This window comes from Oreochromis aureus, linkage group 14 (genome assembly GCF_013358895.1).
Source record: "Oreochromis aureus strain Israel breed Guangdong linkage group 14, ZZ_aureus, whole genome shotgun sequence".
Taxonomy (NCBI): Eukaryota; Metazoa; Chordata; class Actinopteri; order Cichliformes; family Cichlidae; genus Oreochromis; species Oreochromis aureus.
The window spans coordinates 12555995-12582042 of record NC_052955.1 but is presented as its reverse complement, the minus strand read 5'-3'; the positions used below and the strand labels follow the sequence as shown (position 1 = coordinate 12582042).

At 40.7% G+C, this 26048-nt stretch overlaps 1 protein-coding gene across 9 annotated transcripts in view; it reads left to right on the top strand.

Annotated features, from left to right (window-relative positions):
- The first annotated feature begins 1705 nt into the window (after positions 1 to 1705).
- Positions 1706 to 26048, top strand: part of synrg (synergin, gamma) — a 41952-nt gene continuing 17609 nt past the window's right edge. For 3 of the 9 annotated variants that reach the window (XM_031731693.2, XM_031731692.2, XM_031731689.2), the window contains exons 1-15: positions 1706 to 1768; positions 6627 to 6667; positions 9429 to 9565; positions 10001 to 10128; positions 13369 to 13474; positions 13584 to 13695; positions 14383 to 14796; positions 16543 to 16821; positions 18018 to 18098; positions 18226 to 18422; positions 19387 to 19644; positions 19718 to 19854; positions 21531 to 21655; positions 22049 to 22111; positions 23864 to 24823. In XM_031731693.2, the coding sequence (XP_031587553.2) occupies positions 1734 to 1768; positions 6627 to 6667; positions 9429 to 9565; positions 10001 to 10128; positions 13369 to 13474; positions 13584 to 13695; positions 14383 to 14796; positions 16543 to 16821; positions 18018 to 18098; positions 18226 to 18422; positions 19387 to 19644; positions 19718 to 19854; positions 21531 to 21655; positions 22049 to 22111; positions 23864 to 24823 (3073 nt within the window). In that variant the 5' untranslated portion in view covers positions 1706 to 1733. The remainder of the gene's footprint in view (positions 1769 to 6626; positions 6668 to 9428; positions 9566 to 10000; positions 10129 to 13368; positions 13475 to 13583; positions 13696 to 14382; positions 14797 to 16542; positions 16822 to 18017; positions 18099 to 18225; positions 18423 to 19386; positions 19645 to 19717; positions 19855 to 21530; positions 21656 to 22048; positions 22112 to 23863; positions 24824 to 26048) is intronic. The other 6 variants (XM_031731698.2, XM_031731697.2, XM_031731690.2 and 3 more) reach the window with 5 other exon arrangements.

Sequence of the window (26048 nt, the reverse complement as noted above, 5' to 3'; positions counted from 1 at the left end):
ATTTTAATGTCAAAAAACAAAACTAAAGAAAAAAGGTAAAACAACGGGAACAAAGTAGGAACACTAAAGTGAGTATGATGCTATGATACTGTAAAGCGTAACACTGTTAACACTAGATTAGATTTATTTGCAAAATGACAATTACAGATTTTCTGTCATTTAACAAATGACAAGTTGTTAGTACTTTATTTATTCAGGTAAAAATTTAACAAATGACTTACAGTAGAGACTGAGGGCTATGCAGGTAGGGCTATGTGAGGTATAGACCGTAAGATAATCCTAAAGAAAATAATTTAAGCTCACATTTATATTTAAAACATTATACAATGCTTGCTGATAAGCTCAAAAACATTTGGGGGCCTCCATAAAAACAGACTGCTGTCACCTCCCCTCACCTATGGGCAGCTTTGCTACAACAAACATTTTGGTAGCTCGTGTTGGCCTGAGCTCGCTCTTACTCAGAAAATCAGACACAGCCTTCGTGGGTGATAAGAATAGGTAAGGTAGACCTGTCCTACTAAACTGTACCACAGATAAAGAATCACGTGCAGCCAACTGGCACAGGATCATATTTGCACACGTGACTACTTTCTCGTTTTTAATAAAATCTGAGATCTGGAATATGAACTTTATTTTTGTAATTTTCGAGCTTTAGAGATTGCAGGTATTTAAGTTGAAGTGTTTTCCTCCAACATTCAGTTTAATGATCACAACTTTCCACCAGCTCACAGGTTTGTTTCTGTGTGACATGTTTTGTTTTTGTGCCTTTGCATGTTCAGGTTCTCGCCTTAACAAAACCTCGACAAAGCTACACACTGACACCTGCTGGCAGAAAGTTTGAATTGCAGCGACCAATACTAAACGTGGGAAGTTGTTGCCCTGCATCAATCCTCGCAGGTCGGCCTTCCGCTCCGCTCGTTTTCACCATCACAAAGTCGTCTTCTTTTTTAGCATACACAAATAAAGTCAGCCAATATAACTTTCTTCCATCAAAGTAACCCAGTGGGGGCAATTAAAGCAAGAAAAAACAGTAAGTAAGAGGTTTTAAAAATATGTTTTTTCAAGCTTCCAGCAATTCAATAAACAGTACTTCAGCTCATAATAAGTCAGAGATGGAAATGTACTATCCAAAACAATATAATTTCGCCATATTAGACAATACGAATCACCGCAATAGCACACCTGTCGGGAATGAACATTACAGTGGTTAAAAAAACATCATGTTGTTTTAAAAAAAATACCAATTTTCCTTGAGATTGCTAACAAAGTTAATCAAAAACTAGTAGCTTAACTGTTAGCTTCAGTCGTTTGGAGAAAGAGAGCATCCATGTTACTGAAGATATTGAAAAAAAAGGTGAATTATTATTAATTATGTATTATCTCAACATTTTGTCTTTCGTAGAAGTAGCTCCAAGATATTACTACCGAAATAATAAGTTGAAATTTCACTGGTGGAAACAAATTGTGAAATATGAAGACTTATTAAGGTTAAAGGTAAAATATATATGTGGAACTGAGGTAAAGGGGGGGGTGTAATTCAGGAAAAAATAAACAAATAAGCCAACAAAACAAAAACAACCAACTCAATTAATGTTTATTTATTTTCTATCATGTATTAGCCCTGCTATGACCCGGACGGTGTGTCTGACAGACTAAACTCAGGGCACCGTACGTCCCACTACACAGTCCTAAGTGGTGACGTCATCTTCCTCTTAGTGACTGCTGTTATCAAGATGGCGCTGCGGCCAGGATCTGGGGGAGGTGGCAGGTATTTTAGCCATTTTAAACTGACTCATTTTAGGGGAAGTAATTTGTGTGTGAAACATTCACCCCCGGCAGTCGCGGGGCTTCACATTTAGCCACGAGGACGCCCTCAAATATCGCGATAAAGGCTGGCTTAGTTTGTCGGGGCAGGGAGATGAGATGAGATGGCTGGTGGTCAGGTGCCACAGCTAACGTTAGCTGGCTCCTTCTGGCTTTACCTGTCCATGTCCAGAGTGGTTCCGACTAACTTCACGGTGTGGTCATATGAACAGATTTCACCCTTAAGTTATTCTGTGGCAGTCATAGTGCCCAGTGCTCTCGGTGTCTGGTGATATAACGCGATACTTGCTAGATGAATCTCTTGTAGCATTGCTAGGCAGGCCTGTGGGTGGCTGGTAGGGACAGATATTTACACTTTCTCAGTATTATGTTTTCTGTTATTGGGGATTTAGTATGGTGTTGGCTATTTAGGAAGATAAAACATTAGGACGTGAAGATTTGTGGGGAAGGGGTTGATTTAGTTTTTGTCCCTGTAACAAACAAAGCAGCAGAGACTCTAAGCCCTTCTTCAGGAGTCAGATTGCTCTAATAACTCTCTGCTGAATTACATAATCAGCCCTGTCACACATGCATATTCCAGTAAGTAGCTGTAAATGGTGAGGAGATGTTCAGGTGTCTTATTAAAGCAGTGTGATGATGGTCTGCAGAGGAGATGAAAAGGCCAGCCTCATGATTTTTTCATAAGATGAGCTCCAGCACCCTGAATAATAAATATACTCTGGCTACAAGGCTAGCCAGGTGATACTGATCTGACAGGTGAAACCAAAGCCCTCAAGACTGTCTGTCCCAGTCTTTCACTGCGGCTGGTAAAGTCTCTACTGTATACTCTGGTAGATTTGGGCTATATTTGCATTTTAGTATATTTTCTCTCAAAAAATGTGTCATTTATGAGATGGGCCATGCTTAACTTTGACTTTGGAACTCTGTTTTTAAAGTATCTACTTCCATGGTGCAGTGTGACTTTTTTACAATCAGTGGTCCCATTTGGTAAAAAACAATCTTGGAAACTTTGAGTAGCTGCAAGAAATGACAATGTGGGTATGATAAAAGTAAAATGTACCTGTATGCTAAAGTGCAAAGCCAGGAGGTGAAGCCTGTTTGAGAATTCCAGCAACCTTTTGTAGTTTGTAGGCTCCATGCAGATCCTCTGTTTTCAACAGGACATGTGAATAGATACTTCATGAATGTCAGATGATATCCTGTGCAGAAACCATACTTTTTACGCCAGCTATTCTCCCAGCTGCTCCCTTTAGGGGTTGCCACAGCAGGTCACCTACTTCGATCTCACTCTCACTCTACTCTTTTCTTCTGTCACACCAACCCTCTGCATGTCCTTCTTCACTACATTCATGAACATCCTCTGAGGTATTTTTCATTTCCACCTGCCTGGCAGCTCCATATTCAACATCCTTTGTCTATTTTATCCACTATCCCTCCTCTGCACATGTTCAAGCCTCTCTAAATTTGTTTCCAAACTGGACAACTCAAGATGTTCCTGTATATGAGAGAGAAAATGATTAGCGCTTGCTTTTCAGAGTGCTTTGGGTTACTTTTAGCGATGCATAGTTGTAAAATTCTGGGCCGAATGACATTTTTCCTGCTCTGTTTATTCCCTCTGTTATGTCAAGAAAACAAAGAAATCTTCATTATACTTGGAAATCTAAAAAAATTTTTTAAAAGGGCTTTCAACTCTGAAATAAAAATAATGATATTAAAATCAATACAACTGATAAATCAGTAAATAAGATAACATTTTCTGAGTTCAGTGGCTGATCTGTTGGCTAATATATCAGCCAAATGTCAATCAGTTGGCTGATATATTAGTCCTACTTACATATTTTTACCTCAGTTTTTCACTAAAAGAACTTTTTTTCTTTTTTTGATTAATAAACAGACCAAAAAGCAAATGCATTTCATTTAATGACTGAGAAAACGATCAAATCCTTTCATCTGAGAACCAGCAAATGTCTTGCATTTTGTTTGAAAAATCTGTTTCCATTGATTTTATAATCAATTAGGGGACTTATGAAGTGTCACAATTTAGTGGTGACTTGATACCAAGACTGATACCAGTACAGATATTTGATGATTAAAAATTCCAACGCTTTTTTTGGTTAGAGAAACATTGGTTATTTGTATTTTATTTTATTTTTTTACCTATTTATCCAATGCTCTGCCATATTCTTCTCAGATCAGCTGGTTGTGTTCAACATCATCACTCATAACACTGGTTAAAGAGTGTTTTTTCCCATCTCAATTTTCGCTTTTTTGGTTACTGGAAGAGAAACATTGGTTATAGTGTGGAAGCAACAGCATTTTTATTTAGCAGAAAAGTGAGCATGGTTTTCCATCAGTAAAAGTAAATGCTTTAGATCTTTTTAAAGTGGCAGGTCCATTAAAAGATTTTAAGTCTGCTCTCTATTCCTCTATGAGAGCAAATAGTTTTAACAATAACGACTCTGGCTGAAACTGTGAAACTGTGCCTTCTGTCCCCAAGCATTCAAAGCAGTTTGATGGTAGCTATTAGACGAATCCAGACCTTTTACAAGGCTCAGGCCTGCCTGGTGTCCACAGCTGCTGTCGCCGCTTATCTCCCTCTATGTTAATCCACTCGGCCATGACCTCTGATTTGCTGAAGGATGGCAGACAGTAGTGCCGTGGTGCTCAAAAAGCTTTTTAAGCTGCAAATCTTCCAGTGAGCAGATGCGAGAATCTGAAACCCTCCGGTACTTGTCATATTGCAACAGTATCCTGTGAGGGGAAAAAACAGCATCTTGCTTTTAGTAAAAATGTTTTTAGATGAGCAGAAAAAAGAGGACCACTCATCAGCACCAAGAGTGTCCATAAATTCACATTAGTGTGAATTAAATGTGACAGACTCAGGAGGACTTGAAGAAAGAGCTGTTGTGACTATGTCCCAAAACATAAATGTACAGTACTATGTTGAAGTTGAGCTACAGCAGGGCTGTAATTTCATGTACTACCATTTGGTAACACAAGATGGCACAGTGATTCAATTATACCTTTTGTTTAAGCAGGCAAGTTATTAAGAGCACATCCATTTTAACAATGGAAGCCTGCAAAAGGCAAAACCTCTTGGAGAAACGGCTAACCCACACACCCACTGGTAAAACGGTGTCCCCTGGTAGAGAAAGCTTTAGGTAAATTCTGCAAAGGGTAATTACAAAAAGTACCTTTAACCCTTAAAATAACAGATAATTTTGGCTCTTTGAAGTAAGCTCGTGCAAACACAACATTTCCATATTATCATATTGGACACTTCAGAGTTCTTCATGCATGGGGAAAACTCAAAATTTCAAGGATTGTAATTGACCAGTTTTCTAAAGTGGGATTTAAATTACTCAAACAAAAACAACTAATGTTTTTTACATGGACAGAAACACGAGGAAAATTCATAGACCTTAACTAAGGTAACAGGGACTCCAATTGTGTCTGTGTGCGTACTCCCTCCCCAGAGGCCCGTTTTGTGTTGGAGAAAACCTATAACTCCAGCAGACATGTCGCACCACCTGATGAATATATATGGTTTGCTCTCTGCCAGCTCCCGAGGGAAATATGTGGTTCTTAAGCTGCTAAATGCTCCACTGTGTTTGCTGGCTAGTTACTAATTGTGTTTCAGATACAAGGAAATATGAGGGTTCTCCGGCTGGTTAGACAGTGCTACTGAATGAAGATATTTGGAAATCGTAATGACTCGGTGAATAATGATAATAACGAATAACTGACAGGGTTAATCGATAAAGAATAGTTGCAGTCGTCGTGTTTTCAAGCCTTCATTATGAGCCAGCGTCTGCTTTCTCTGACAGTGATCTCTCTGCTTCCCTTCTGTCAGCACAGTTGTCTCAGTTCTAAAGTTATCAGTATTATATTGTCACTGACGGCAGTAGTGATGATCACATTAAACTGGGAATCGTTGGAAGCAGAGGCCCGGCTGGCTCCGTCTTCTGTTTGTTTCTGCATCAACGCTTCCAGTCTGTGAGTTGTAGTAAGTTATTTGACAAATAGCCGAAGGCCTGTGTGGGTTGGCTCTGGCGAGGGAGAGACTTGGCCGACTCGTAGAGAGACTTCCTCTGATTATTTCTTAAAGGCCTGTTTCTCAGCACAGCGACAAGAGTCCAAGTCGCCTGCAGAAACTCGCCCAGCCATCTACCCTCCTGTTTATCTGGCGTGAACGTTGCTTCAAAGGATCTGAGGGGTTCTTTGTGAATAAGCCTCAGCTGCTTCGAGGCTGCAGAACAAAACTGCGTCTGCTTGTTGATGTCACTGTCATCAGCAACAAACTTCTATCGCATCCGTGTTTAATTTTACCTGTCGGCTTACAGGAGCATGTTACTGTCATCTGAAGAATTACAGCAACAGGATTCAGATTTGACGTAAGAAGGAAGGCATTTTCAAGTTGTTTTGAGGAGCTTGCAGTCTTTTTAATATTTTTGGTTCTGTTTTGTCATCTCAAATGAGATCAGTATAAAATGGAATAAAATCAAACTGAAGGACCATGTGAAACTGAAAAAATAGACTGATTTGTAAAACTCACAGCCTTTCAATCTCATTTATTGTCAAGCAAACATGGCGTCACATCTAATTTCACTTATCTCTTCCACGTCAGTTGTGTTATTATAACGGCTGTTGCTTTTAAAGGGTATTGTTGCAGCTAAGTGACAACAATAGTCATCTGCTGCTATGAATGTTCAGCAGGGGATTGGGGGGGAAAGGCCACATAAATGAAGGCTGTATAAGATGCTGAATCTCATAATCTGTGTTTTTCGTCTTTATTTCTTTAGTTTTATGTATCCTGTTGGAGGAGGCTTGGGACCGCCGCAAGGTGAGTCATTTTGCAGTGAATATTATCGCTCTTTCCCTCCAAACTGTTTGTGTAAATATATTCAGCTGAGGAGATGGCACACAAATGTGTTTTGTGTGAATTTGAATGGGATCATAGAATATTGCTTTTTGAAGCAAACTGTCAGGATATTGCACTTTAGAATGTAAACATTGTTTATTTTGACAAATGTACTAGAAGTCTTCATTTTAAATAAAGTGGATATTGAAATACTGGTTTCCTAACAAGTAAAGTACGAGCACAATAAGAGTCACTCTTTTCTCGATGTAATCAGTCACACAAAATGTGATCAAAAGTTTCTCGGCTCTGTAAATAACTTTAAAAAGTTTGGCTCATCTCCTCTTCAGTGTCGCCTTCTTTGGCAGCCTTGTACTCTTCTGAAAAAGGCTAGGAACTGGATTAAACTTAAATTTAAGTTATGGTTACAAAACAAAATAACTTCATCCATTTTCTCTATAGAGCTGTTTATTTTTTATTGTGCTATAATTCAAATGCACTCCTTTCCTTTACAGTTGTGTAGTTTTTGCTCCTTAGTTGACTAAAACAGAGCTTCTCTTTACCAAGATCCATATAAGAAAAGAGATGAAGAGAAACTTTTCACCTTGTCCACTTTCAGCAGTATGACACATTTGAGAACATAAATCCACTCCCGACATGTTATTAAGTTCAGTAAATTAATGTTTAAACTACAGTATTGACCGTAATAGTTGTGATTATGATTGTTGCTCTAATCAAACAACCTTCGTTCGGAGTGCTTGCTCTGGGGATTGAACTTTGTGTGCTTGATTTGCTCCCCTGTATCAAACATCAAGCCTTCAGCTTTCATTTGGGGAAGAGGGTGAAGAGAGAAGAACAGTGTGTGGATTTTCACTGTGCTGCACTACAGTGCAGTGAATGTCTTCCCTGAGATTCTCCAGGACATTACAGTGGAACTACATGCTGGCAGTCTGATCCTAGGCGATTAATTTGTGGTCGTTTATGTTTAATTTTACTGTATATTAAATAAACAAAAATGCAAAATGAAATAAGAGGAATGATGAGGAAAATACTGCAAGCACGCCCTCTTTAGAGCTAAAAGGAACATGGGAGGACAGCTTAGTAGGGGAGATAGGTTGGCCTTTGACGTTAGCTTTGATTATTTTCATCCTTTCCTTTTAGTTATTGGTCCTTGCAGTTCTTGGGCATATGAGGATCAGTGAGGATTCGGCACATTGCAGCTCATATCTTTGTTACAATGCTCAGCACTGAGCAACACAGGTCTCAGATGTGCCATCATTTAGCTGTGGCTGCTCGTCCTACTCAGACTGTTGGCTTTGCAGTAACGCCTCCAGATAAACCACGCATGCACTGGTGGGACGAGCGTCTCTTAGGGGTCATTATATGCTCCCGTTAGCAATGTCATTTTAGTCCAACAAATTAGAATGAGAACAGTCTCCCAGACAAGCCATTTACACAGCCCAGTTGAGCCCTAACACGGTGAATCATCTGGAGGCTCCAGTCGGAGCTGGCTGCTCAGCTCTGGTTGTCAGCTTACGTGGCGTCTCTGAAAATAAACACACACTTTTCCAATTTTTCTTCCCCCAATCCTCTTGTTTTGCTCCAAGTTGTCACAGTAGTCACCAGAGAAACCGATTTGGCTGTTGCAAAGCCTGTGTCTTTTTCCAGCTGTCGGAAGAAATGGTAATGGATTTGCAATACTGAATTATGACCAGCCTCTGGAGGCTTTTGTTTTTTCTTTTTCTTATTAACTTAAACTAAGATAAGTAAGTAAATACCTTTTATTTATCCCAATAGTTTGTACATTCTTCATTATAGCAGTAAAAACATTAAACGCAGCCTATAACAGTGTAGCTTAATAAAATAAAAATGACCAAAATGAGCTCAGTAAGGAAAAAATTACACAAAGGAAAGGAGCTCAGTTAAATGGAAGACAAAGTAAAATGAATGAGCTCAAAAAGTACATTTTTAAAAACCCAGAAGAATCTCCTGTACAAACCTGAATATCAAACGAGAAGAAAAAATTAATACGAAAAAATAGATTAACAGTAAAACTTGTAATAAATTATTATAAAGAAACAAAGAACTTTATTTATACCAAAAGTTGTGAAGTTAACGTGTTTCAGCAGCCAATAAATCCAAGCACTCAGCACAAAACAATTGTATTGTTAAAAAATTACACTAAATAAGGAGCTCATATTTAAAAAAAAAAAAATAAAAAATGAAGAGCTCAATAAATCAGACTCCATATTATTTTGCAGACGTCTCACATTCCTCATGATGATCGCAGGAAGAGCTCCAAATCTACTGTTTTCTATGTAGCTTCTCTGGTCTTACAGGCCTTGCTCCGGGCAGTAAAACTGTCAGTGCAAGCAGCTGGTGAAGATTCTCTGTTGGCAAGAGAGTAATACGAAGAAAAACTACTAGAAGGCTTGTAAAAATTGACTTTGCAAGACCCGTGAATCAAAAAAAAGTAGCCAATTCAACTTCACATGAATCACACTGAGTAAGAATCAAGGCTATCAGTTAATAAAACCATTAAAATAAATACAAAACAGTAACAATGGAAACTGCATCTCAGTATGGCACCAGGAAAAAAACTTTTATGTAAAAAGTTGAATGCAATACAATAAAAGAGAGTAAAAAAGTTCAATTAATTCAGTAAAGCATAATAAACATGTTACATATAGAGTGTTTTAACCATGTCTACAGTATGTGATAACAGAGTTTGTGTGTGTTTCTGCAGGCATGGTACCCATGCAGCAACAGCAGCAGCAGCAACAGCAGGGCTTCCCCATGGTTCCTGTCATGCAGCCTAACATGCAGGGCATGATGGGAATGAACTTTGGAGGCCAGATGCCCCCAGGTGCCATCCCTATGCAGGTCAGCGCTACTTCTTATATGTTGTGCTTGATTCTGTGTTTGCATGTGTATTTTGGGGGGCGGGGTCAAATTAATATTTCCCTGAGGATTTATTTATTTATTTTTGCTCTTGTAGTATTTTGAGCGAACTTGCTAATTTGGCTGCATTTGGTGCATACATAGTAGTGAAACACTGCTGTATTGATTTAACTGATTTCACTCATGTGGAAGGCTGGATTTAGAGCTCCTCTTGAACTCATTTGCTTCCACGTTAATCTCTCCACAAACAGTTTCAAACACCAGCACATTAACAGGAATTTATTGTTGCCTGGTGATGTTTAACAAGACTTTAACATTTTGCTTTTCCTTGGTTAAAGCATTTGATAATCACGTGAGCGGAGCAGGAATGCTAAATAGTTTCCTGCATGTTTTTTTTTTTGGGTGGGGGTCTAACAGGGTGGAATGGCGATTGGGATGCAGACCCCTGGGATGCAGTTCTTGGGTCAGCCACAGTTCATGGGTATGAGACCAGCAGGACCCCAGTACACGGCTGACATGCAGAAACAGATGGCTGAAGAGCACCAGTAAGACATCTTTACACCTCCATTATAGTTCCTCTTTGTGTAGATCAAGTTTAAGTAAGCAGCCAGCTTAAAAAACAGTGCAGTGGAAAATAGACTTCCCTTTAACACATTCGAATTTTCTGTCAACTTCAGTTTCTGGTTACTTGTCATACTTTTTAATAGAGCCCTAGTGTCCAAATTAGGTAATTTTTTTTCCAAATACACTGAAAGATCTGAGTTTACGGGCTGAGAGCATCCTGCTACTTTTTAGGATGTATAATCCCCCAAACCCTAACCCACTAACCCTGTAAAGCCTCTTGGATTAGCTGGAAAATTCATTATCACAAAGCTGACAACATAAAGCAAGGTGATTTTTAGAGCTCTTGAAAAATTGACTTCTTCAACATCTTCTCACAGCACAGCAGCACTCCAAACATCTTAAAGAATATGTGTGCTGTGCTGTAGATTATTCGTAAAGCGGACAAAATAATCTCAGCCTTGAACATAATTTAACTGTACAGAATAAGTACTTTTATTTTTGATACATAAAGTTAAGTCATTATACTTGCACACATTTATATGGGTTGCTTGAGTTGCTTGGAGTGTTTTAATCATGTGTTGTTGCTTATTTTACTGGAATAAAGTGTCTAAATGCTTCTTTGAGCACTGCAAAAGAAACCACACTTTGCCCTGCACTTTAGTTCACTTATTTATTTTTTGATTGTTAAATGTTTAGATTTGTGTGACTGTACACGTGAGAGATTGGTGCATTTTCACATGGGATGTCTGCACATTACACTAAAAGGAATCAAGTGAATCCTTGTTTTATGTCTCACAAGTACCATTTTAGCCCCAAACTGTAGATTGTGCGGTCACTGTTGGTCCTCAGTGGATGAGTCCTAATAACCTAGATGGTCCCGTTGACAAGTTGACATTTGTGGTTTTAAATGAAATGTCACAAAAACTCTTGGTTGGACTGCCATGACATTTGGTTCACAGATTCATGTACCCGTCATGATGAATTGTAATCAGTTGATGAACTTTGTATTAAAGGCCATCAGGGCACAGTTTAAATTTGACCAAACACCTGTAAAGCTGATGACATTCCCAGCTGCCTCAGCTGTACTGTATGTAGTGCTAATTAGTGCATGTGAACGTGTGAAGGAGAAGAAGTATATGAAGCAAGAGAGTAGTAGAGAGAGGAGGGCAACCGGGGGGGGAGCAGCAGTCAAACCATGCAAATAATCTTGTCTCAATAAAATAAATACACAATACAGAATATTAACATGTTAATACCAAATAAAAATCAGCATGTTGGCTTCATTTTTATACATTCAAATAAATTCATTTTCAAATCAATTTTATTTATAGTCGTGTCAAAAAGCGTATGCCCCCTTCTTGATTTCCTATTTCTTTTTTTGGTTTTTTTGGATACTTAAATGTTTCAGATCATCAAAAAAATTTAAATATAAAGATCATGCACGTAAACACAAAATGCAGTCTCTAAATGAAGGTGTTTATTATTAAAAGGAGAAAAAAATCCAGACCTCCATGGCCATGTGTGAAAAAATTATTACCCCCTAAACCTTATAACTGGTTGGGCCAGCCTTAAAAGCAACAACTGCAATCAAGCATTTGCTATAACTGGCAGTGAGTCTTTTACAGCCCTGTGAAAGAATTTTGGGCCACTCATCTTTGCAGACTTGTTGTAATTCAGCCCCATTGGAGGGTTTTTGAACATGAACCGCCTTTTTAAGGTCATGCCACAGCATCTCAATCGGATTCAGGCCAGAACTTCAACTAGGCCACTCCAAAATCTTAATTTTGTTTGGACTTGCTGGTGTGTTTTGAATCATTGTACTGCTGCAGAACCCGAAGTGCGCTTCAGCTTGAGGTCACGAGCAGATTCCTTCAAGTGCATAATTCCTGGTTCCATTTCAGGTCCTGAGGCAGCAAAACAGCCCCAGACCATCACCACGAGGTTTGATGTTACTTTTACGCCAGATGTAATGGGACACACACTTCCAAAAAGTTCAACCTTGTCTCGTCAGTCCATAGAGTATTTTCCCAAAAGTCTTCTGGTTCAAAGGCTCCAGCAGGTCTGCCAGTAGTCAGGCTTGAGTGTGTTTAGTGAAACCGAAGTCAGCTTTGTAAAAAAAAAAAAAAAGTGGTTTATCACAGTTAATTCATGATTTAACAAGGTGGTGGCAGTCACTTTTTCACACAGAGCCATGTAGGTTTTGGATGTTTTTCCCCTTAATAATAAACACCTTCATTTAGAAGCTGCATTTTATGTTTACTTGCGTGATCTTTATTGAATATTTACATTTGTTTGATAATCTGAAAGATTTAAGTCTGACAAACATACAAAAAATTGGAATTCAGAAAGGGGGGCAAAGACTTTTTCACACGACTGTATACAGCCCCAAATCACAACAACGTTCATCTAATTTATGTTGTCAGGAAAGACCGTGCAATACGTCAGGTTGGCCGTTATTGCTTATCTTAATGGAGCACTGTGTCCAAGTACAGCCTCACAGACCACACGGCTAATGTGTCTTGTAGATTTTGATCCTTTTAAGATTATTTTCCAGAACAAAAACTAACACACTGAATCAGTTTAAGCACGAGGGCTGCTGCTCTTAGCTGACCCCTGATCTGATAGCTTTCTGGTCCTCTTCTCCATTAAAATAAAGAAATAAATAATTATTATTTTTTTATAGATCCTCCTTCTCTTTTTTTAGTAAGATGTTTTATTTTCATAATTTTCTGTCAGTTAAATCTGCTCATTGTATCTAAATACTAAAATATAAATATGACACAGTTTTCACAATTTTGCCTTTGTACACCATCGCAATAACTCAAGAGATGATTAAAGTGTATAAAGTGAAGAGTTTCGGCTTCACTTCAAGGCTGTTGCTTAGGAATTGAAATATTTTTTGTGCTATTTTTTTAAGAGCATAACTTTGTAATTATATGTTTGGATTTGCGTTTCCCTTTTTTCTCCTCTCAGGCAAAAATGCAGAGAAATACTTAATCCACAAGTTTATATGTAAAATGGTTAAAGTGATAAAATGTAAGTCTAGCTATAATAAGATAAGTAAACCACAGAATGAACCGAATGAACTGAGAAATGTTGAAATGTTTTTGCAAACTTCCATCAGACAACACGAACCTTCAGCTGCTGTTTTAACAAGCTTCCTTTGCGCTCATCCTTCTTAAGAATATTATGTATTATGCTGTACTCTTCTTGCCCTTTAGAAAACGTCTGGAGCAGCAGCAGAAAATGCTGGAGGAAGACAGGAAAAGAAGACAATTTGAGGAGCAGAAACAGAAGCTGAGGTTGCTCAGCAGTGTCAAACCCAAGGTGAGCCTCTCTCCACATCTCGTTCTCCTTGTTGTTGTTTTTTCTGGCATGTCCACTGCTCGTTTTTCTGACCCTCTGGACTCTCGATACCCGATTGTGCTGCGCTCAGACGGGGGAGAAGAGCCGTGATGATGCCTTGGAGGCAATCAAAGGCAACCTGGATGGTTTCAGCAGAGACGCAAAGATGCACCCCACTCCATCATCTCAGACCCAGAAGCCAGGTACCTTAGCACTTGGAGTGTTTTCTGCTAATGCTGCAACACAGATTGCGTTACATTTTTGTTGATCATTGTTTTTCTGTTCATCTGCCCACCTGTCAATCATTGTGAATTTTTAGTAGTGTTTTGGAAGACAGTAAATGCCCAAACTCTGTGTTTAGTTTCTTCATTTGTTAGTGTAGATATTCTTTACTTAACTCACCCCTGTGCATTTGAGGAAATTGTGGAGATGCATTTAACAAATACACCGCATCTTGTGCAGTGCTTCCCAACCTTTCTGAGCTATGAAACCTTATCAGTATTAATTTGCTGCTCCATGTTGCCAGTTTGAGATCTGGTTTAAGGCTGCTTTTGAGTATAAGTTTCATTTCTGTAATACTATAACCTGCATCAATCATCTCGAGGCTCCTTATAGATTTATCAGTTTCTCCTGGGTGCAGACGTCTGCTTCAGCTGTTGGAATCTGTACAAATGTTGCAGTTTTGAAAATGAGTAATCAGAACTCCATCTAAACGACATACAGTAAATCTGAATATAAGTTAAGTGTTCTTTAGTTTGCAGATCTACAATTTCTGCTCTTGCACAAAAAGTCATTATCTCACTCTTGCACTGTGCAGCTCCGAAATCATCTTCCATTGTAGTGTGTTTGTCATGTGCTGTGCCATCATCATTATTTCTTCATTTTTGCAGACTCATCACCATCGCACCCGTCTGTAACTGCTCCCTCCCTTCCCCCAGCTATGTCTGAGGATAATGATGAGTTTAGTGACTTTCAGGGCCCCGTCGATACCCCCACGTCGTTCCCTTTGCCCCCCTCCTCATCCTCTTCCTCCTCCACCACCACTCCCTCCAGCTTCGGGTTCTCCTCTCAGGCCCAGCCTTCATCCTTTGCCCCCAACATAGGTTTCTCTGAGGACGATGACGAGTTTAGTGACTTTGTTCAGGGACCTGTAAACACTTTCCCTTCTGCCAACTTCCACCTCTCCTCTCAGTCGCAAGTCCAATCGACTTTTCCACCCTCACAATCCCTCCCTTCTTCTGTGTCCATTCACACTGACACCCAACACTCTGCTGTCAGCACCAGCACCCAGTCTGCATTTCAAGGTAACTCTTCTCTTGCTTCGTTCACACCTCCCCCTCCCATCCCTGTAATTTGCCCTTTTTTCCACCTAGTTTGGAGGAATTTTTTACATTAGTGATTCTTTTATCACTGATGCTGAATGCTTTTACTGGTAACCCTGGATGATGGGTTCGTCTTGGCCTGCATTAATGTGTGAGAGCAAGCATCTAGCTAGACCAGCAGATGACCTCAGTACTCAACACTAAAGGGTAAACAAGGATGCATAATAAATAAGGAATACTGTTGAAAATGACTGTTTCTCAGTAGGTTTTTCCCCATGCAGTAGTTGCATTTCGTTTTGATAGTGAATTTATGATTTGTGCACTGGTAGAGGACTGTCATGTCATTTGTCATTTGCCCTGTAATCTCTGGGATGAGCAGCTGCTCTGTGACAGCTTTCAGTCTCAGACTGTGAATGACAGGACGCAGAGATCATCTTCTGTCCAGAGCAATTCAGCAACCCTCCGTCCAGTGTCATCCTTGATTCTCTGAGACATCTCTGACCTAATTGTTTAGCATCTGGAATAAGCAGATTAGATGGCTGATGGATAGATTGCCTCTGATATTAAGAGACCTGAGGAATTTATCTTGCAGTGTCTTTGTTGAAACGCAGTCAGGTAACATTTCTGTTTAGGGGGCTGTTTACAAATGATCTCATTTGCTTTTTATCTTATTTCCAACAAATAACACTAAATAATATCTGATACTTGGCTTCTTACGCAATTTCTAATGAAAGGTTTGGTTAAAAAGAAGAATATATTGGTACCCCTTGAGAAAGGCTGTACTTCAGGTAATAATGGTTAAAGTGCCTGCTGTTATCAGCTCAACAAAAAGATTTGTCACTGAATTTGTGTTTTTGTATGTGGGATTTTGTGTGGTTTTTGGGTAAATCTCCTTAAAGCTTCTTAAAGAAGCCCCGTGGAGTTCTCTAGAGGAACAAAAATTACATTTCTGTTCAGTCTTAGTCACCAGAAACTGTCCTTTATTCTTCGAAGAAATGATGATTGAATTCCTACTTTCTAAAACATTTGCAAAGACTAATTGAATTCAAATGTTAAATTCAGTATTCAAAATTGTGCAGGCATGTTTTCCCCTGTCTTTGTTGATGTATTGCTGCACATTTTGGCATGTTCCTGCAGCTCGTTATAAGTACAGGAGGGAATCATGTGTGCATGCATGCATTCATCATGCCCATTCTGAGTGTGCATGTGAGAACACATTCCAACAAAGTTGGACCAGATATTAGTTAGTTGATGTTGGATTGCACTGGATTGCAAATTGTTCAGTTCAGTTAATGCCCGTTAAGTAGTTATGTGTCCTACCACCTGCATGATCTACCCAATGGCTCCCATACCTAAAGAACAGTAGTGGTTCAGTAGTGCCAATGCTTTTGAGGTGGACTATTTCCTGCTGTATGCTACATGCGGAAAAGGAAAACTGTGGAAAGTATTCCAAAATTGTCAGCTGTTTATGTTCGAAACAGCTACAGGAAAGAAGCACAATAATACTACTAGATGTCTGAACCATGATTGGCAACCTTTTATAACTGCTACTGATTGCTTCAGTCTTATCTTGCATATCAGATCTCAAACATAAATCTTTAAGTTATAACATAAATCTACTAAAGCATCCTTAATTATATTTGCAAATTGAGACTATAAATAGATACGTGAAGTGTGCATTGTTGCTAGTGTGTGTTAAAGAAGCTTGTTCCTCATCCACCCCTCTAGGCCCATCCCTGGAAGAGAAGCTGTTCTCCTCCTGTGATCTCACAGCTGATAAGACTGCGCAGGTTAGCTTTAAGTCCAAGCAGAGTTTGGCTGAAATGACTCCTAGAGCTAAAGTTTCAACCCAGTTTCAGCCCAGTACTAAAGCGAGGAATTGGGCCGCGGCCACCGAGGACTTGAGCTCTGTCTTCGTCGCAGAAAAGCCACCAGAGGCCCCGGTACCAGCGCCCAAACTCCCCCCATCAGCTGCTGGCTCATCTCCTCAAACCAGTAGTGACAGTGGTGAGAGAAGTACCCGTTCACTGGACTTCATAGCTGCTGCTTCTCTCTTGCTTTGCAGCATTAACAAACAATCAGGGTGGTAGTTCTCTTTCTGTCCTTGAGAAATATTTTCATTCTTTCTAACCCTGACAAAATAATTGTATGCCTCTTCTGGCAGTTTAATCTCCTCTATCTCTTTGGGTCATAATTGATTTATGCTAGATCCTGGACTGGGCATCCTACTGTTGTAGCCTGCGTGCTGTTAAATGAAATCAAGTTGATGTTTTCTTCGCTGTTGAGGTGACGATGCCTTTGAGGTGCCCTTCCTCGTGTCTTTCCATCGTCTCCTAAATCTCTGCTCCTATTTCTGCCTGCTTTATACCTCTGCCTTGTTAGCGGGGCTCTCTTATGTCACTGCTCCCTGCACACAATGTGGAAATGGACTGTGTCTGTCAAGGTCCTTGGGTGATACCTGCTGACTAAATAAGCTGCCGTCTGTTCACTCACTGTGTAACACCCTCTCAGAGAACGACCTCTGGCGCATGCTGACTGCTTTGGTTTAACAGGGATGCGCATGGATTGGCAGGTGCCACTGGGGCCCAACATAATCCAAGGCTGATTGTGCATGCTACTCTGCTACTCCTTTGTGCTGTTATTTGTTTGTCTGTGTCCGTGTCCTCCGCGTCATCAGGGGAAATATTGCGGCTCATCACGGGGACCAGGGGAGATTTGTAATAAGATTCATTTAACTGCTCAAGACTGATGGAAGTATTATGTGCAAAGTGGGTGTCTGGGTAAACACCTGCCTTGCAGACAGAGTGTCAGGGACTCGAAATGAGCCATAGCAGTTTACTGAAATGTCTGGTTGTCTGTTTTCTAGAAAAGAATAATTTAGGTCAATGTCAGCAGTTAAATTATATTTTTAGTTAGTTTTTCTTACAAGGCAATTGCCTCTCTCCTCTCTCCTTGAAGCTGGAAATGACTCACAGACTGATTTATAGATGTCTGATGTGGCAGGGCGTTTGTGATTCAGTGCAGGGGAGCGTTACATCTGCACCGAGCCTTCCAGACATCAGGTGTATGATTTTGTCGAGTTCGATATGAGCAGGGCTCAGCTGCCAAGAGACTTGGCAGATCGTAAGCCTGGACAAGACTTTTGCTTCAACAGCTAATTGTGTGTCTGTGTGTGTGTATATGTGTGCTTGTGCTTCCGACAGCAGGTGTTGGTGTGTACCCACAACAAGAGCACATTCAGACCATGCTGCCCGCCTGGGTTTACAACGACAGCCTCGTCCCAGGTAAACGTTTACTCTCGAAAAGATCCAGTTTAATGTTCAGACGACGATATTCAACATCGCTGTGTGTTTTGCGGAAAGAAATGACACGTTTTCAAACTGCAAAAACGTTTTGTTTTTCTTTTCCCAGAAATGTTCAAGAAGGTTCTTGAAATCACCATGACTCCAGCAGGGATAGACACAGCCAAACTCTACCCGATATTAATGTCATCAGGTCTTCCAAGGGAAGCACTCGGGCAAATCTGGGCTTCAGCCAACCGCACAACACCTGGCATGCTGACCAAGGAGGAGCTTTACACTGTACTTGCACTAATTGGGGTGGCGCAGGTAATCACTGAAGTCAAAACAAATTATCCACTTAGAACAACTTCACTAATCATCTCCCACGGCTTCTGCAGAGCCTCGCCATAAACTCCTCACTGAAATTAGCTGGGCTTAGTTCAAAACGGAGAGAAAGAAGCGGCTCTGTGACTCAGCCCGCGGCCTGTGAAGCGTTATAAGTCCAATATATGGCTGAGTCCCCATCAACCGAGTTTGGCAGGAGGCTTCTTATCACGCTCAGCCCGGGCCTGTCACCACCACCCCTGGGAGGATGCAAATCTTCAGGCAGCTCACGAAACACTGCATGCCTCCGCTTCCATGCGAGGAATAATAAGACACCTTTGGTGATGTAAATCTTCAAGAAGCTTAAAACACAAGCAAAACAACATGCATTCTCTTGTGAGGTGGAAGAAAGTTTGAGTCTGCTGGTGACATCTGTTCAAAAGGATTGTGTTGAATAATTTATATATAAACGTTAGTCCTTGGCCGAGTTCAGTGAATACAGAAGGGCTTTAAATTATATAGGTTTACAATGATCCGTGTGCCCTGATACCTTTCATGATTTAACGCATTAACCCCCCCAAAAATGCAACCAAATATAATTTTGAAACATCTTACAGGAGAGGCTTTGTTTTGTATTTGTCATTGTCAACAGTCCTCATGAAAAGACTCAAACTGACTCTGTTACTCTCACTCACTTCTTCACCTTATCTGTGGCTTTCGACACAAGGCTTTTTTGCAGTCACAGATACATAACTCCATTTTTTAGAAAGCTAAGGTAGATTCCAAAAAAGCTGGGCATCACAGCTTTGACAAACATTGCACACAAAGCGTTTGTTGAAGACTGCTTTGATTATTTTTGCGGCCGCAGGACAAAGATTTCATCATGTTTTAATATGCTTTTGCACAACAGCTGAGCTCAGGGGGACCAGCTTCGCTTGAATATCGTTTGTTGTGTCCTTACTTTCAGAGTGGCCTCCCGGCAATGAACGTGGAAATCCTCGGCCAATTTCCTTCTCCTCCCGTGCCGAACCTGCCGGCCCTGGCTATGGCCATGGCCCCTGTCATGCCTCAGCACCAGCAGCCCATGATGACCCAGCCCCCGGTCTCCATGGCCATGCCCACAGCAGCCCCGCCACCAGTCATGCCTATGACACCGGCAGCACTGGCTCAGCCACCCACAAACACAAATTTCATTGCCAGTTTCCCTCCAGCACAGGTATCACAGGTATGCTCAGTTTCTTATTTTCCTGCTGTCGATCACCTCATTCACTTCACTGACCAACATGATGTTTGCGTAGGGAACCAAAGCCGATGACGATGACTTCCAGGACTTCCAGGAGGCTCCAAAGGCAGGAGGAGACCAAGCTTTCTCTGACTTTCAGGGGGAATCGGGAGGAAGCTTCCCTACTACCATTGTACCACAGCACCAAAACAGGTACAGGCTTGTTGATGAAGACAGTGAGTCTGTCTTTTTTTCCAGGCTTGTATAATTAGGAGCATTTTAAGAGCTTATATGACCCTAATTCTAAGCTACAATAAATAAGATTGGGTATTTCTTATTCTAGCTCTCTCTCTTTTTGCTCTCTTTGCTGTAAATATTTGCAGAGATGAGCATCAAATATTCAGCCCTAGATGATTATTTATAGCTGACTCATCCTGCATAATATTTGTACTTCTCATTGTCTGTCTTACAGTCAGACGCACTGTCTCAATATCTTGTAATAACCTCCTCAGAATAGGAATGAGTTTGGGTCATCTACTAATGAATTCATTTCAGTGGACAGAAGATAAGCTCGTTTCTTTATATTACTTTCTGAGCCCTTCTGGAGCAACCGTGCATTCAGTGAGAGGAAGCTGAAAGGCAATTATCCACTAAAAGACAAAGAGAAAGCAGAATTAAAGTATCTGAAATCTAAGTGGCATAGGCGTTTTATGATTCTCTCCTATTTCGCAGCTGAAAAAATGCAGTCCTGACTGTTTCATCAATGTAACAAGAATTCCCCGCAGACTGAGATTGCTTTCTAATTAAATGAGAGGCTGAACAGCTCATATTGGGCTGCCAGCCTGAACTGGCAGCCATAACTTACTGTCGGATGTCTCACAGAAAAAGCGCTTTGAGGAAACTAATATTCACTGAGTTTAACAATTTCCCTAAGCCCCTGATTTGTCTGTTTTAGCAGATGATCAGGCATAATGGTCATCATATTTCTTGCTTTTGGCCTGTATTAAAGCATCCTTCACTTTCAGGAATAGTTTGGCATTTTGGGATTATGCTGGTTTGTTTTCTGTTGTGTTGAGAAGACTGAAGCCACTCTCTTGGACTGGCTCTTTTATCACTTGACCGAAGTCTGTCAGCAGCAGCTCTTAAGCTCACAAATAAACCAGTCTGTGCAAAAAACTGAGGTGTAAAAACTGAGGTGTAAAAATATGTTTTGGGTTTCAGTGGTTGATCATGCATCTCAGGTTGGACTGTTAACTTCCTGGAGTCTTCAGTGGGTGCAAGACAGCACAAACCCTCTAAATGGAATTAAATATAATGTGGTAATTAACAAGTATCAAAGGGGCTGGAAGGTGTTCACTTTTCATGCTAAACAAAACTAGCTCGCTACTGAATGGCTTGAATATTAAGAGACCTAAATCAATATAGGATTTTTAAGACCAATACCGATATTTGGCAATTTTTACAAACTGGTATATCGCTCTATATTTTTTAATATGGCAGAGCTATTTAAAAGTCACTCTGCCCGTCTCTGCTTGGATCAGCTGCTTGTTCTTTATGGCATTCCAAACGTGCTGCTAACACGCAGTCCAGTACATTTTGTCTGAATTAGTAAAACAAGATATAAATACTTTTGTTGGTGAGCTGGATGTGAGACAGTGGGCGTATATTTTTATTCCTAAGCAGAGCTACCTTTTGCCTGTTCAGTGGCCTTAATGGATGAAAAGACACCAAAAGCTTTTAACAAAAGAAAAAAAAAGAAGCTGTTTCTCTCCAAACTTTGTGAACCCAGTGCAAACGTTCAGTCAGCTCAGGCAGCTTATAGGGATTAAACTTTACCTTTGAACTTCGCCCATCGTGATGTCTGACGATTCGCTTTTGTGTCCCTGCAGCACGCCTGCCTTGCTGACTCCAGTGTCTGGTTCCTCCTCCGCCTCCGTCACATCTTCTGATAAGTACGCCGTGTTCAAGCAGCTGTCTGTGGATCAGCCTGCAGAGCCTACACCCCCTGCCTCAGGTACGTTGGATACCTCATGTAATAGTGTTAGTCCTCTTGGGGGTACATACTGGGACCAAAACATAAAGTCAGTCAGAGAAGGAAAGAATATTATCATCAGGCGTTCACAGCAGCATGGGGAACGACACGTTCCGTTCCTTCCTGTGTAGATAACTAGCAAGGATTCATTAAAAGCAGAAAGTGATAACATCACATTTCCAGGTATTTCATCATGTCGAGCCCTTTTATTACATCTAAAATACGAAATCGATCCCTGAAGGTTAAAGCAGCTTACATAAGGACACGTTCAGTTCACAAACTCAGTGTTTTGGCCCTTGAACGATACAGGGAGAGTAAATTTCTTTCATATTGCTCTTTATAGTTACCAATTCTTCTTTATTTGCTCTGATCCAGATATTGGAGACAAATACAGTGTATTCAGACAACTCGAACAACCTGCGGAGAAGAAATCAGTCGGTAAGAGAGCCAGTTATGCTTTGTTACACACCTCGATCTCTCTCTGTGACAAAAAACAACAACACACGTTCACCTGATGTACATATTAGCACATCCTTGCTTTTTGACCTCTTTGGGCAGTGACGTAGAGAACTCAGAGATGACCTTTATGAACATCACATCATCCCCAGGAAACAAATAGTTTCTTTTGATGTTCTCTAATTAAACTGTGTATTATAACTCAGACAAAGCTGTCAGGTCACCATACTACCACAGAGCCATGTTTACACTGTGTCTTGTATTGCAAGCCTGCAGCGTTGATACCCAGTGTGTTTCCCATCCCTGTTTCATTAGAACAGTTTCCGATGGGGACACCTCTTACAACTCCAGTAAGTCATGCTTTGCAGTGACCTTTCTTTGGCATTGTCAGGCTCCGTCTCCTTAATGAGCCCATTAGTTATCGCTCTTCCATCGTACACCAGCGGTGTGAACAGATTCTCTATTTCAGCATGCATACATTACACCACAGTGGATTAACAACTGCTGAAAACTTGAGAATTCATTCTGACTTTTTTCTGTGTGGTTTTTCTAAAAAGGATGCAAAAGTTTTCCCACTGCTATAAATACCCATCACAGTTATCTGCAGAAAATGGTAATAGTTTGTTCTAGCTTTTTTACTTTTAGCTAACAACTTAATCAGGATTCTGTAGAAGTAATATTGTTTGCTGATAACAAGTCATATCTGTCTTTTTCCAAGCTGTTTTGTCATAAATAGCATTTTCTGTCAGGTTCAGACTCTCTCATCAGAAAACTTTAGACATTTGCATAAAAGTCTGTGATAAACACAGCCACTAAACTCAGGTGTAAACTATCATTGCTTAAAGGATACTTGATGCTATAAAATATAAACCTAAAATACAGAAATGGCACTGGGAACCATTTGTCCTCGTCTACTTCACTGGGAGATATTGTAGACAAAAATGACTTGTTGGATGGTAATTTTTGCTGAATGACTATAATCAACAGTTCCTTGTGTTGTAGTGTCGATATACATGCACTGTTTCTCATTAGTTTGGGGTCATTTGAAAGAAAAGCACATTTGTTTTTAATGTAAGTAAAGTTGATTGAGGATTCATTAAATTATGACTTTAATAGAGTATCTGTGCAGTTGTATGGAGGCGTATTTTCAGTCTGTGTTTAGCATGGCTGCACAATTAATCGAATTTTAATCTTGATCATGGCTTTCTGTGATTTAAATGAACATGTTCAACAAAGACTGGGAATGTGCAAATCAAGCACTTAATAAAACAGCACCGCAAAAGTTTCTTTAGACAACCAAAGGCTTTTTCCCCTCACAATTAGTTGACACAATAAACTTGCATTAGGACTGATTATTGCTTAAAATTTACCTGTGTGCCTTTATAGAAATTATAGAAAGTTACATGATGTAGGAAGTATTACTTTTTTCGCCATTAACACACAACAGTTTAATTATATATTTAATGAAAAGAAGTGTGCATTTCTTTAAAAAAACAATCCTAAACTTTTGAGTGATAGTGTATGGAGAGCTTTTTGTGCAGTGACGTATGATCTTCTTTGCACATTGCAGCCCAAAGTTCACCAGTGGAGCAAAGGAATAACTAATGCACCATTCCTCTCTCTTTTAGGATTGTAAAATAACTGAATGGTAGCTGTTGCAGCTGAGAACTTTTGGCCCCATTATATCTCTCTGTTGTTTTTTACTGATCTTAAATTCTTCTCTTTGGTTTACAGGAGAAGGATTTGCAGATTTCAAGTCTGTCGGCACAGTCGATGATGGCTTCACAGACTTTAAAACAGCCGACAGCGTCTCTCCACTAGACCCTCCAGATCAAGCCAAGCTCTTTCAGCCTTCCTTCCCCTCTGCTTTTCCAAACTCTCAGTCACTACAGCAGCTTCCCCAGCAACAGCCAGCAGTGTCTCTTTCTCAGCCCAAAAATCCTCTCAACATGGCTGACCTGGACCTTTTCTCTTCTATAGCGCCCTCTGTTCCTGCCCCCACTGAGACAAAACCCAGCACATTCCCCTCTGTGTCTGTGCCCCCCTCTCTCGTGCTCCTGCCAGGTGGAGCAAAACCTCCAGGAGGAGGGGCAGATGAGTTTGGTGATTTTGCCCTCTTTGGCTCCTCTTCTGACTCCACTCGAGCTTCAGCCGCAGGAGGAGCTCCCTCAGCACCTCAGGATGACTTTGCAGACTTCATGGCATTTGGCAGCTCTGGTGGAGAGCCTAAAGGCGAGAGCAGCGTGGGTGTTCAAGGGGAAACCTCCACACAGCAGCGGTCTCAGCAGAGCTCTGACAAATACGACGTATTCAAACAACTTTCTCTGGAAGGAGGCCTCGCCTACGATGACACCAAGGAGAGCGGCGCCGGATCCTTCTCGTCACTCAAGAGCGACAACGACGACTTTGCCGACTTTCAGTCCTCGAAGTTCTGCACAGCACTCGGAGCTTCTGAAAAGACTCTGGTGGACAAGGTGGCCGCGTTCAAACAGGCCAAGGAAGACTCTGCATCTGTAAAGTCCCTCGACCTCCCGTCCATCGGCGGGAGCAGCGTGGGAAAGGACGACTCTGAGGACGCGCTGTCAGTGCAGCTGGACATGAAGCTGTCGGACATGGGCGGAGACCTGAAGCACGTGATGTCAGACAGCTCTCTGGATTTGCCGGGTCTCTCTTCCCACCAGCCCCCTGCTACAGGTGAGGAACTTGTGCGTTTGCTCTGGTGAGGCTCCGTGCAGTGACACACAATCTCGCTTTCAAGGCCAGCCAGCCTCTCCTTCTCAGTGACCCCTCCCCCAGACAAGGGGTCAAAGGGCAAATAATGAGGTCCTTGTTGAATTGACCATGCTCAATTGCTGACATGAGTAACATATCAAATTAGATGCATCACAGCTTTCATTCTACATTTCATCGTACATCTCATCATACTCTTTATTTATGACTTATTTATTTAAGTATTTATTTATTTAAATCTTTAGTTTCTTCCTCATTAGTTTTTTTTATCTCCACATTCCTCTTCCCGTATATTGTTATTGTAATGACAGGAAGGTCTCTATTTATTTACAAATGATGAGTGCCTGGTTTTGATGTGCTGGCAGTCATAGTTCACAGACGAGGTCCCCCAGCTGCTGCCTGCACGACTCGGATAAGCCTCCTGTTTGATGTGTCCACACCGCGGCAGGCGGATGTCGCACTTCCTTTCAGTGTACCTAGTGTGTGTGTGTGTGTGTGTGTGTGTGTGTGTGTGTGTGTGCGCGTGTTGTTTTGGGCAATGCTAAGAGACGGAGCAGTTGAATACAGATGAGTACAGGAGGGCGTTTATCCTCTTGTTTATTCAAATCACAGGTTTTCGAACAATAGGCTGCAGCTTACCAAAGGCGTTATCCGTAAGCCATCATTTACCTTTTTAACTGATGTGTGCAAAAAGCACAGCAGATGACTTAATTTTGATTCGCTTGAAATAAAATGTTACCATTAATACGACGTTTTGCATGCAAAAACTGGAGACTATTTTCATATAGAGCAACAGTGATTTGTCACTATTAAAAATATTATAGGTTGATGTGAGGGCTTGAATGTGAGTGCATGCATTTGTCTCTTTATGCCTGTCAGTTATTGTATTACCCTGCAGTATTTTCACATTAGCCATGCAGTATGTTTTGGATCAAATAGACGTCTAATTGTAAGATGTCTACATAATAGCGTGTCTGCTTTTTCCTCCCCTACCTCACATCCATGAAAGTGGAGTTAAAGTTTACCTAAAGCTCGTTGTTGGGTCCTTTTATAAAAAGGGAAATCAATCTAGTGTCTGTTAATAATCAGGTAGTGTCCATGTCCTTTTTTTCCTCCCTCTTCACTGCTCATCATTTATTCATCAGGCATCTCGCCTTCCACATCATGCATCGTGTTTCATGGAAAACAT